Genomic DNA, 13,566 nt, shown 5'->3' with positions numbered 1-13,566 from the left:
TTAAAATGTATTTGAAGTGAAATCTATGGTTTAAACATGTTTATACAGATATACAGTATATAGGCGTCAATTAACCTAGCATTGAAAGTTGATTGAAAAATAAAAATCCACAAGCACCAGGAGAACCTACACACAAACTGCCAGAAATGACATTTGAACCCGAAACCAATGCCTGTGACATCCTGACCAGAAGCAACAGTGTTGTATCCCTTCCACTCTTCACTCAGTCTTTCTCATCTCTGGCATGAGCACAAGCGCATATAATATGCAACAGTTGTCCGCAGCAGCCCCCTTCCTGCTATCCCCTAAAAAGATACGAAAACCCAAAACTGACATTGTGCATGAATTGTCCTGTAGTGTATATTTGCAGAGCTTGCCCATGCTTGTGAATACGTTGACATCAATCTTTTGTAAATTCTCCATGACTCCGATTTTTAGTTCCCTCTGATGTCTTGGGGAAAAAGTGCTCAAACCTACCCTTTTCATTTTAAGGAAATACCTACAGCAAAAGATTTAGCACATTTTCTACTTAGGTTGCTATCTTGCTGTATGTTAGCTTGTTAACATTTACTCTAATTTGAAAAAGGACTTGACTACAGGGCACAATTTCAAATGTGTTTAAAATGTGGGTTGTGACTGAAGCAATTGCCCCTTTAGCGATTAATACAGTAACCTGAATCTGAATAAGTAAATGTCCCACAAATGTCGCTTACAATAAGCAGCACCTGCACGGTTCAGAAAATGCCTCTTGCACTTTTCCGATACAATTACAAATTCAGTTTAAAGCACAATAAACGATTAAGTTGTTTTTCTGCATGCAGAACATTTCTTAAAACCATCTCATTAATTGCACATTTTAGGTTTTATAGCCTTTTGCATGGTACGTAGTACAAAACATGGTACAAAGTATGTTTTCAATTTTTGTTCAAAACCATGACATTTGAAACGTAATTTGTTGGTCACATAAAGGAAAGTGCTGATTCTTTACTATTTTGGAACACTCCATGGTTGCTCTTATGTTTGAAAAGGGAATGAATAATTAGCTTTACTAGTAAATCAAGATGCCCTTTTCTTTAAACTCATTAATGAATAGTATGTGGCAACAAATGAGTTCTTTTGCAATAAAAGTCGCTCTGCGTGGAAGGTAAACAACACCTGTGAAAATACCCATAATGAAGTCATTACGGTACAGACAATGTTTTAATAAACTTTTTGACATTCTGAACTGTGGAACAAGTATAACATGTTAACCACAGTTAATGTTGTTCGGTAAGTAAAAAAAAAACTTATTTGGCACATAAAATGAAGGTGATTTATTTCACATCACATGAATTTTTACACAAAAAGTTATCAACTCTTTCTAAAAGAGACATGAACATTAAGTTGACGATTTAAAACGGATTGATTTACGAGTGCATCTGTATGCAGTCATTCAGAATCCAGCCATCACTTGAAAATGGCAAATCTTTCTCCAGCTGCTGCAGCCGCATGGTTAGAGAAACTCTTTGTGGGGGCGGCATTACTTTATGTAAATTTCATCACAATCAAGCTAAATATTGTAGTGTGCCGAGATTTCAAGTGTGCCGATCCCGAATTACAAATGATGGAAATAAACACAATCAGTCTGAGTCAATAATATTGACTGCCGCCAAGGCCGCATGCCGAGAAGTAAATACAGGAGACCCTTGTTCTTCTCCGTTGTTGTTGTTTGTCCGCTTATGTTGTGCAATGAAAACATGGCATTTTTTTTAATACACAAAAAATATCAAACACATAGCAAAAATTCATCATTTGGGCATTTGACTGCACTGAGACCTTGTGAGTTTTGCTGACATTTCATGTGACTTCAGGGGCGTAAGTTTCTGGCATTCGAGTTCTGAATTGTGCAACCTCAAGTGAATTGAACTTTAAAGGTTCTATTATGTTGTATAATAAAATCTTAAAGAAAAAAAAAAATCTCCTGCCGCCCTGTAGAAGTGAATACTTAAGAAGAACATTTCTCTTTTGTAATGTCAAGCTTATTTATTATACTCAGTGGTTGATGGCTTTTTACAGGATACTGTATGCACAGTACCTGTGTGAGGGAATACAAAGCAAATACCAGGGAGTGCCTAAATCCTGAAATTATATACAGATCAACGCAGACGAGAAAATAAGGCACACGTACGTAAACATATGGTTAGGAATGTGACATGTCGGTGAATTTGAACCTGTAATTGCAGTTATTACCTGATAGCTATGGGCTCATAGAGGCATTGAACATATCAATCTAATAATGAGTACTTCTTTGATGTCAGGGCGGGGAAGCATCTTAAACCTCGTTTAATAGCATGTACCCACCCCCACACCAAGTTTCTCTACTGATCAAATGGTCGGCCTGAAACATGATGGAAATGAAAGCTGAAGCTATTATTGAGTTGTTGGATTCACGGATTAGCATTTGCTTAGTTAACAGCGTTAACCTTTACTTGATGACATGGTGAGTGTGGCGCCATATTTGTGGGTGGCGATTTGTGTTGGTGATCTGCACATCAATTGATAAGTGTAATTGAATCCATGCTCTGTTGTTGATGCTCACCTGTGGCAATTTTTTTCTGATTCAGGGCTCAGAGTGTAGCTACCCAACACCCTGCGCCTAGTCATTGTAATGTAATCCGTACTCGCCATCGGCTAAGACAGAAAATCAAACCAGCATAAACACATGGATTGCTTTTCTCGACAAATTTTTGTGATCGATACTCATCAACAAACAAAGAACCGTGGGAAAGGGCAGGACAAAAGAGTGTAGGGGCAGTTCAAATGTTGCACCGCAAATGGGTTTGGATTGGCCACACGCTTGGCAAATCACCTTGACAGTGTCAACAGACAACCACCAAATTGGAATCCTCAAGACAAGAGAAGCAAATGGAGACAAACCGCTGCCTGGCGACGATCGGCAGAACAAAAAACATCAGAGCAACGGTGAAAAGACTTATTGATGATTGATGATGATGTCGAAGAGCACCTGGGAACTGTTTAAAATTGGGGGGGAAAATTGCACAAATGTCTCCTTTCATACATAGTACACATAGTACTCTTTCGGGTCAGTCTTGGCCAAAAATATCCTATTTCGAGATTCACCCATGACCGTTTAAATGTGCAAATTTGGTAGTACGCTAAGACAGCTCTCACAACCATTTAAAATGTCTCGTCTAAAATAAATTCACTCAAATAGACTGACCAAACCCATTCAGAAAACAAACGGGTTGTACTGTAAGCTAGTACGTATTTGAATACGTTCAAACGTATACTCGCAAATACGTTGCAACAGGGTATTAATTGCGCATTCGCAGGTGAATAAAATGCTTATTGTAACCATCTGGCCCACATTATACTAATATGTTTGAAAACTAGACTAAGTGCAATTTCTGGAGAAATTGCGTGGGAATGCTGCAAGCTGAATGCTAAGAGTTTGAATGGATGTGAAATGCTTATGAAGTAAATTGAGAGATAAATTATGAAATTATGACCTCCTGGTTACTGGACAATGAACTTTACCAACTGTACCACCAAGCAGTATCAAACACCTGGTAATGACGGTAAGTTATATGTATGGAAGTGGGCATGGAAAATCATACTTAGAAAAAGTTACCTGTCTGTCCCATTGAAAATGAATGGGGGAAAAGTTGATATTAAACGTTAAATTGTGCAAATACTGTAAGTAATGTGGAATCAGACGATATATATACCCCGGGAGGCGTCAATTTTTGCAGCTGGTTGAAATTTGAACAGTGTAAATTATTTACTTATTTGCGAGTATATTTGATTTGAACTTACTCGCGTATGTATGCTACCTTGCTGCAGTGGACAATATGCAACCCCTGGTGTTCTTACCAGGAAACATTATTTTGAGACCACAAGAAGACGCATGATGGCAGTCTTAAGTATACAACCACAACACACACACGCATACTGAATGAGGAAGGAAAAAAATCTAAAGTCATTTTTCTCCTCTTCTAGACATACAATATCATTTATTGGAAGCTGTTACACGTGGACCAAATTGTTGCTACCCTTTGTTTAATGAAAGGAAAACCCCACTATTGTCATTTCAATAACTTGAAGCTGACAAAAGTAGTAATCAATAATAATAATAAAAACATGACTCAAAATTAACCAATCCAAATCAGATGTTGCATTTGAATTTCGGTTTCAAAAGAATCAACAAACTATGAAACAGGCCTGGACAAAATTGATACCCATAACTCAATGTTTTGTTGCACAACCCTTTCAGGCAACCACTGCAATCAAACCACTCCTCTAAGTGTCACTAAGACTTAAGCTCCTGTCATCATGTATTCTGGCCCACGAGTTGTGATCCTAATTTTTCCCACGTTTGACGGGCATCTTCTCCAGATGGTATGTTTCAGCTCCTTCAATAGAGTTTGAATCAGGGCTTCGTGGAAAGCCACGAAAGAATAGTCCAATATTTTGCTCTTCATGATCATGTTGGATGACCCAAGACCACACTTTCTAACGCTCGGCAACATATTTCTCCCCAGGATGCATTGATGGTCATGATTTCATTTTTACCTTACGCAGAGTGAAGACAGCCCATGTGCGCATCCCCAAGGACATAATCGAGCCTCACAGTAAGAACAATGTTCTTTCCTTCATTTGCTTCGTTTTGGCGTCTGTAATGATAGACTTGCCAAGAAAGTCTCATTTGTCCAAATTTCCCAGAAGCTTTGTGGCTTGGCAATACGCACTGTAGCAAATTATGGTCCTGACTTTTTTTTTTTTTTTTTTTTTTATTATTATTATTATTTGATTTTTAACAGTGGTGTCCCCATTGGTCATCTCCAGTGGAGTGGATTTTGGCATAAAATATGATTGATAGTGCAATCTAACACTGCTGTGCATTGGACTTGGAGTTCACCTTTAACTACTCTTTGGAGGTTATTCTGGCCCGTTACCATTCGTATTGGCTGTTTCGTCAATTTGTCATTGTTGCTCTCCTGTGGACATTAGACGTCCAAATATATCATAGGAACATCAATCTGTTTGTTGATGGTTGTCTATAATTTTCTTTCTGTTCTCCCGAGGCAACTCTCTACTTGGCTTTATTTTTTTGGTCAAGTTATTGTCAATTTTTTTTTAATGTCATCAATTTCAATTTATTCAATTACCTTTGTAGAGTGTTATATCATTAGACAGAAAGGTACCAACAATTTTGTCATGTGTAGAGTTAAAAGTTGAAAGTGTTGGAGGGTCACAACGGAATGATACCAAACGCGGTTAAGAAGCGTGAAGACAAAGGGGCGGGTGCACTGCTTCTCAAATAAGTGAGAGTGCATGAAGACACACAGACAAAGCAAGACTGAACCTCTGGCAAGCAGGCCAGGATACCCTTGTGGCTTTTGCTTCTTCTTTTTTTTTTTTTATCCTCTCAAGTGGTACCTTGTGACAACAAGAGCGAAGGAAGCTGGTTGCATTCAGGATGAAGCTGTCAGTGTTGTGTTTATGTGTGCTTCATCTGGCCTTTGTCAGCGGAGGACTTCTCACCAGCAATGATCTCCAAAGTGGCAGCAACGATTTCACAAAGATCTCCAGGAGGGCAGGTGAGATGGCGCCACAAGCCAGATGGTTTTTTTTTTAAATGTTTTCCTTCACTTGATCGAGTTTAGTGTCATTAATATAAGTAAACCAAGTGAAGCTAAGAATTAAACGGTTTTCTCAAGCAGGAATGGGGAATCTTGGGCATTTAACTGGTCGTCCTGCAATTAACAAAAATCTCGAAAGAGCTGTTAAATATTTTACCCATAATTTCTTATCATGTAAATTTTTACATACAGTACATCCTTAATGTGGCCCTTGAAGTTCTTTGTAAAACTAAACGGATGTCGGATAGGAAAGTTACCCCACCAATGACCTGGAGTAGCAACTAACAAAAAGAAGATGACAACATTGAAACCAAAATCACATGCAGTATAAAACACAATTTTACAATGTGTTTACGATTGTGGATTTTATTTGCAATGGCGTAATTATGTAGCCCGGATCAAATGTAGCAGATTAGCACCTAAACTCAATGAAGTCAATAAAAGTAGCTGAAAATATTAAGTAACAAAAGTAGCAAAGGTATTGTACTGAAATGTAGTTCAAAGATACAAATTTGAGATTTGGTTCCATGAATAAAATGCGCACAAAGAGAAAAGACCCACATATAATTGAAATGTATGGGGGGGGGGGGTATTTAAAAAAAAAAAAAAAAAAAAGGCTGATAAACACTGAATATAACGTATTGTTGCTACTATGTGGAAAAAGTTTTGTTTTTTTTATGTTTTAGGTATGAAACTGAGGGTGTAATGACAGATTTTGCATAAATAAATACATGCAAAATATTGCCCAATCCCGATCCAGCCAATCAGATTGGTGTAAAGTCTACTCCTTAATATCTGGTTGTAGTAAAATATGAGTAACTAACACTCAGCCTCACACTCACTTGATGTTCCTATATTATGATATTGTGGCATTTCGCTTTTCTAATTCAAGTACAGTATCAACAAAATGTAATCTTTAACAAGGGAACCTAATTTTCATTTAAAGGACAGATTTCAATTTTATATTAACTAGTCCTGTTGAGCTGCTTGGACACAAAGAATAGTAAATCTGTATGCATTTTAATTCCAGAACAGTTTTTTTTCTGCTCCAGCAACATAACTGATGGCAGAAGAGTTCACTTCAATGCACTTATGACTATTTGCACGTGTGTAAAATCTTTACCTGACACGATAAAGGATTATTGTCCATCCATAGGCTTCATTTTGACTGTAGAGCAGATGTTCGCATATGCTTTTTGAATGATCTGTGCAATGTCAGACTGTTTGAAGTTTATAATTTTATCGGTAAAAAAATTGACTTGTGCATTAACGGCATGTGTGAGGTTTGGCGTCAACACAACAATTTTATTGGCTTCACTATCATTAAACTAATGCATGTTAACACAGCCTTCCGCAATAAACATTTTACTGAAGCTTTGCAGTGAAGATTTTAATGGAAGGTTATAAATCAAGGTGCTGTACAGCTGGTATGGGTTTAAATGAAGCTTATTTTTGCCAACATCCATTGCGAAAGGTGATTTAATTTTTCCTATGAAGATATTTTACTGATCGCAAATCCTTTGTACTGCCGTTCCAGCATGCTGTGTTGGTTTTACTGTTTAAATTACAGTTCTGAGGATGGGGGTTCGAATCTAGCATTCCCATGTGGAGTTTGCATGTTTTCACCATGTACTTTGGTTTACTCTCACATTGCCAAAACATGCATGTTACAGTTCGAGTAATTAATGAGGCAATTTGTCCTTAGGTATCAATGTCAGCGTGAATGCTTTGTTTGTCCGTGCTCTCGAATTGACTTGCTTGAACTGGAGGATGTCAATTTAAAAGGGTTTACAACAGAAGTGTCCAAACTACGGCCCGGGGGCCATTTTTTAGTGGCCCGCGAAATATGCTACAAATGGCATTTGACTCAGTTCAAATAAAATAAAACCAAAAATGTTTGGAGATGGTCAAAGTAAGAAGGGAAGGTGTCGAAAAACACAGGTGCTATTAAATGTTATTTTAGTTAACTAAAACTAACGAAAAAACTAAAATTAAAAAAACATTTCCGTTAACGAAATGAAATAAAAAAAGATGTTTTTCAAAAAAGAAAACTTACTCAAACTACATTTTATGTTTACACAGCTAGCTAAAATAAAACTATTATTATAGCAAAAATGTCCTTCGTTTTAGTCTTTGGTACTTAATTTAATGCATGAGCCTTTGGGAATGATTTTAAATGGGATTTTTAGTAGATTTATGTTTTATATAAATCAGAAAAATGATGTCATGCCCATGGTGTGTTTTAAATATTCTGCACAAGTAATACACATAAAAAAACTAAAACTAATACTGAAACTAACTAAACTAAAACTAAGCATTTATTAAAGAACTAAAACAGAACCACCCTCAAAATTAATTAAAACTAAATAAATAAATAAATAAATAAATAAACTCAAAATAAAAACTAAAATGAAAAATTCCAAAACTATAATAATCCTACTGCCATGTTACAAATTAATTCGTTTATATACTGTAGCATTTTCCTAAATATGCAAAAGCACAAATAAATTATTTGTAAAATTTTTAGGACTAAACACAATTTGTCTTCATAACATGATGTGGCCCTTGCGTCCTTCTGATTTTCTGTTGTGGCCCTCAAATGAAAAAGTTTGGACACCCCTGGTTTACAATCACCATGCACTCCTTATCTGTACACATCAATCACTCAGTCGACACAACAGATCAATTGTAACCGTGGAATTATGAAGGCACCGTAGTCGCGATATGATTTGTTTCATTTGACACGTGCAAATGGTCATGATTGGAGAGAGCTGTTCTAAAATCTGATCAGACGTGAAAAGTTGAACGATGTGGTTTTATGCAGTACATGCTGCAGAAAATCCATTCAATGGTGAAGAGCTAGGCTTCTTCTGCTTGTGGTTATAATGTGGCGAGCTCATTTAGGGTCAAATGGGAGGTAACCCTTGAACAATAAGTGCACACTGTAATTCCAAAAAGATAATTTGATAGTTGTAGTTACTTGATAAAAAGCAGGCGCCGGATGACATGCATAACATTGATGAGGCGTGCAATATGAAAACAAATTACATTTTGGTGCAGATACAGGAAATTTCATGCACAGCTCCTCCACAAAGCTTTCTGGAAATCGGTAGTAGTTTTAGTAACCATGCAAACACGTATGCACACAGGGGAGTGGCCAGTGTTAGATTTGTGCCTGAACACATCTAACACAATTGTTAACAGTTTTGCACTGGTTAAAGTTTGGTTGCTCTTGTTTTGACAGACATTGTCGTTAGAATCAATTAACCTTGTGTCATGTTTGACCTCTCCAAGGTAGTGAGCTTTTATACTGTAATCCCAATGAGGCCCTCTAGTGAGCTCAGAAGGAATTGACTGGAATGAAAGCATGGCTGGAGCCAAAAAGGACACCACGAGGGACGAAGCGTTAAATTAAGTTGTATCACAAGAAACAATATCAGATTTATTTTTGTAAATAGTTTAATTTTGTAGTAACTAACAGACATGAACTGCGCTCACTGTGGGGCATTTCAGGAAGAGCACAAAATTGTAAGGGCAGTTTTTCGGTTAATAGCTGGGAAAAAGGCTCACGGGGTGGGGGAAACGGGTGAATTAGTGAAATGTGGCTGAAAAACAACCATTCACATTCACACTCATGTTCAGGAACTATGTGTAGTGATTTAGTGAGTCATGAATTCATCTAAGAGATGACTTATCTTTGTTACATTTTTATTTTGTTGCCCCCCCTATTGTAACATACAGTTGTGCACATAGGTTTACATAACTAAAGTTTAATTTTGAATTGATTAATGTGTATTTGTCGATACAGGATCTCCAAGGAATTAGACAAATTCACCATTTTGTTTTTCTCTCATTAGGCAATATCCCAAACAGATATAGAACACTGTTTGCAAGAAGAGGGCAGTATGAACAGCAGAAGCTTCTCATGATGGCAAGTTTGGATTCATTATTATTATTATTATTATTATTATTATTATTATTATTATTATCATCGCCACCATTATTTTATTATTATTTTTATCCATTCCTAGTTGCTGGTTGACCTCCAATTTGTTAATATTTTGAAAAATCTACAGTACTATAATAGTATAGCATATTAGTAGTTTATAGCAGGCTACTGTATTAGCAGTTTCCCGCAAAGGGTTGTTGGGACTTAAAAATCTTTAAAATACTTTCAAAATCCTGTTTGACTATTGTTCTATTTATTTTAAGAGGAGGTTTGAACACAAAATATAAGCTAATAAAAAGTAAGATTTGTACATATTTTAGCAAGAAATACTAAGTAAACGCACATGATTGGCTGTGGTGGGTCAAATATTGCCCCAGGGCCTTGAGTTTGACACCTGTGCTATACAAAATGAGGGCTCATATTTTTGACTGTCTAAAAGTTAATTGTTGATGCCTACTTTTCACCAATGGTTGTTTTTCTTTTCCGTTGATCCCTCAGAGGCTTAAAGGGGCGCCTGTTTCGAAGGATTCCCCTGCCAAGGCAGCACCAAAACCCGCTTCCGCCACATGTTCCCAGCTGGGACAAAGCTGTCTGCCCCATCAGGGCTGCTGTGAGCCGTGTTCCACATGCCACTGTCACTTCTTCAAAGCCATATGCTTCTGCAGAAGGATAAATACGCAATGTACCAAACATACATAAAATAATGTGTATACTGTATATAGATATACCAAAATCAGACATATGCAGACACAACTTGGCAATGATTAGATATGCCACTGTTGTGTTAATGCAGACATTTCATCACTCAAATTCATTAACTGTGAGGGAGGGGGAATTGAACAAAAATGCTATTATACTACTATCCATATTTTTTTGTACTTTTGTTTAATGTCCATCATTTTCAGATATTCTATACAGAGGTGACATAAAGGAGAGAAAAGTGATGATGATTCTAAGGGCCTTTGACTCAGTATTTAAGTGGACTCCAATTCTCTGGCGACACAACTGTTTGTTATCTTGCTAATGCAGATATCGACCATAGTGTTTATTATGTAATTTTATTGTTTCCTTTCAAGCAATATTAAATGTATGATCTATTTTTGAAACAGTGAATACACTGTCACTGCAGCTTTTGTGTTTGTGTGTATACAGCGTACAGGGGGCTTCCAAAGCAATAGGACACCCAAAAATGACGTATTTTCCGTAGAATCTATGGGTGAAACTGCTGAGATTGTATGTTTAAGGGATTTAAATAGTTATGGAAAAAAAAAAGATACTGTGTTGTGCATTTTTTCTCTGTTGCTGAAGAACAAAATGTATTGCTGACATTGAGCCAAATCCTGCGTGAAATTTGAGTCTGTTTAATTGAAGGAAAAGTTGATACGGACGGTATACTCGCAGGTAGCCATGACTTCATCTGTTGCACGTTTATTGTATCTCAATTTGTCCTGCCTGTCACTATACGACACTGGCAACGATAGATAAAGCAAGGTAGGCCTATATATTCTTTTTTTTTTTTTTTTTGACAAATTGATATTGGATAACATCCTGCGATAGTGACACTTGTGAAGATCACTCATGAGTCGTGGCGCACCCTGGTTAGGAATCACTAACATTTCTCTCTACAATGACAACACTGGAAAAAGATTTATTTACTTGACAGATGATGGCGAGTAAATGCATTACAAGCAATATAACAAAGAACAGGTGGGAACACATGACGGCAGCCAAGGAACAAAACATTTTAGAAAGGAACAGGAAACAAAGCTGCCAGAATACATAATCAAATGTGCCAAACATAAATTTAACATTTTTGCTTGAAGTGAATTGAACTGAGCAGAAATTAGCTAGCAAGGTAGGTGGTTAGCGTGTCTGCCTCTTCTAAGGTTTGGGGTGGAAAAAAGCAAAATAGAAAATGGATGGATGAATGAACTGAACAATAGAGAATAGCGGAAGTGACGTCACGTGCAAATGACGATCCTGTTTGACAGTATGCACTTAGCATTTACTGTTTTGTGCGCATGCTACAGCAATAAAAGTATAGCTTTGCCGCCATCTTGTGGAATCGCTATTCACAACAGAGCTCGTTCCCTATGTACTTTTCTTCACTTAAGCCATTGTTGAGGTTGGTCCTTTATTTATTTATTTATTTTTTCAAAATACACACTTATTCATTCTTTTGCATAACAATGATTTCAGCCAAGTCACGCATTACCAAGACGTAACCCCAATGTATTAAGCAAGTTCTGTACAAATCATGAAAAATGGGGTAATTTATTATTCTGTCACTTGCCTTTCATGTGAGGTTGGCTGAAAACTGAAGGTTTGTGAACCCACGAACCCCACAATAATTTCAATAAGTCCAATAAATCTGGGTGAAGTTATACTAAATGTACTTGGTCATTTGGTAAATTGCATGCTTCTATTGTTTCAATATTTCTTTAGGGCCTGACTCCAAATTAATGAAAGATTATTTTTGGCAGGACCAATTAATGAGCCCATCTTGATTGTTATTATTATTGTTATTATTATTGTTATTATTATCCTCTTGGGATTTACATACACAACATCTGAAAAACTCATAAACCAAATATGTCTGCACCTAAATATATGTGGTTATTCCCATATGGGATTTTCAGGAAAAATGAACATGTAACATGAATATACTGAATGTAATCCTCTGGCTAAGTGTCCTGCCTTTCATCTGCCACCATCTCCAAATAATACAAAATAATAATGAACAGCTGCATTTTTGAAAGGATATGTACACAGTTCCAGGAAGGTGATCATTCAAGTTCTTGCACAGCCTTCAGACTAACCAAACATTCACAGACTTGAACATTTTTGGAATGGCTGTTCATGCCGCTTTCCTCAAGGGTCAGTCTTAGAAACCATTATTTTTCACTGTAAATAGTTCCTTTTAGAGATGTCACCAGAGAATTTGAAGCTATTTTATGTCAGTCATATGCTGACGACATCCAGATGTATTTTCTCTTTCATAGTACAATAACAGAAACAGATTTTCTTTTTTTTTTTGTCAAACCTAAAAATTATTGCGATTGTATTCGCAAATCTAAAACTGGGGAAACACAATGTCCGCAGAAGCTTCTATGTTTACACTGACAAGTAGCTGCAAGTGGGTCTGGGTAGTGCATTGTCACGTGCACGCGCGCACACACTGTTTACTTCTAGTGAGCACGGGAAAAGTCCATTAGTTTATGCAGTCTAGTGCATGGTGCATAAACATACTCTTCTTGAGTGCTATGTGTTGTCTGTCCCCTTATTAGGTAGGCATTCCATAAAGCTGTTTGAGTGTTTATTCAATATCTTTTGTGTCCAGCTTAAGGTCCATGTACATGACACACTTGTATCCACTAGTAGAACAAATCTAGTACTAGTAGCATACAGATGCAGCAGAGGAGTTAACTAGTAAGTATTGACTGCATACGAGTTGGGCTAAAGTGGCAATAACAGTGGCGGGGTGGGGGTGTTGTCTACACATTACAAGGGAGATGATTTATTTATTTTTATTTTTTTTAACTAGTACGCCCTTGTCATCTGACTGCTTTGTCCTCACTTGTAGTTGTCAGCGCACTTCAGTAAAGTGACCATATAATGTAGAAAAATCCCCCCCCACACACACACACACACAAAAAAGTCAGAAAATGTATTCAAAAACAGCAGAAAACATTCAAAAACGAATATAAAATATCAAAAAATAAATACAAATAAAAAACAAAACAAAAACAAAAAACAAAAGAGAAAGGCAGAACATTACCATAAGATGTCATTGGAATTGTCTAAAACGTTAGAAAATTAATAATAAAAAAAAAAAAAAAGGCAGAAAAGAAAACATTCGAAGAGTACCTATAAAATGTCCAAAAACAAAAGAAGAAATCCCCAGTAATATATAATGTACACAAATTGCCCCCCAAAAAGTCAGAAATTTGATAGCAAAAAAGGCAGGAAAAAACG

The 13,566-nt window shown here is 36.7% G+C and overlaps 1 protein-coding gene across 2 annotated transcripts; it reads left to right on the top strand.

Annotated features, from left to right (window-relative positions):
- The first annotated feature begins 4,578 nt into the window (after nt 1–4,578).
- LOC144008902 (uncharacterized) lies at nt 4,579–10,704 on the top strand. Of its 2 annotated transcripts, XM_077508266.1 has the most exons (4): nt 4,579–4,631; nt 5,434–5,600; nt 9,500–9,573; nt 10,090–10,704. In XM_077508266.1, exons 2-4 carry the CDS (start codon nt 5,480–5,482, stop codon nt 10,288–10,290), a joined length of 396 nt encoding a protein of 131 aa, XP_077364392.1. In that variant the 5' UTR covers nt 4,579–4,631; nt 5,434–5,479; the 3' UTR covers nt 10,291–10,704. The 2 variants fall into 2 exon arrangements, with proteins under 2 accessions (XP_077364392.1, XP_077364391.1); XM_077508265.1 differs by lacking the exon at nt 4,579–4,631 and having other exon boundaries at nt 4,688–5,600.
- The last annotated feature ends 2,862 nt before the right edge of the window (nt 10,705–13,566 follow it).

Source organism: Festucalex cinctus, chromosome 20 (genome assembly GCF_051991245.1).
Source record: "Festucalex cinctus isolate MCC-2025b chromosome 20, RoL_Fcin_1.0, whole genome shotgun sequence".
NCBI lineage: Eukaryota > Metazoa > Chordata > Actinopteri > Syngnathiformes > Syngnathidae > Festucalex > Festucalex cinctus.
This window is presented reverse-complemented; position numbering and strand designations above follow the sequence as displayed.

What these genes read in the sequence shown, in the direction of transcription:
- LOC144008902 (XM_077508266.1), top strand. Translation starts at nt 5,480, where the DNA reads ATGAAGCTGTCAGTGTTGTGTTTATGTGTGCTTCATCTGGCCTTTGTC. An exon ending in AAAGATCTCCAGGAGGGCAG is followed by an intron (nt 5,601 to 9,499) that starts GTGAGATGGCGC and finishes TTCTCTCATTAG; the next exon opens with GCAATATCCCAAACAGATAT. An exon ending in AGCAGAAGCTTCTCATGATG is followed by an intron (nt 9,574 to 10,089) that starts GCAAGTTTGGAT and finishes TTGATCCCTCAG; the next exon opens with AGGCTTAAAGGGGCGCCTGT.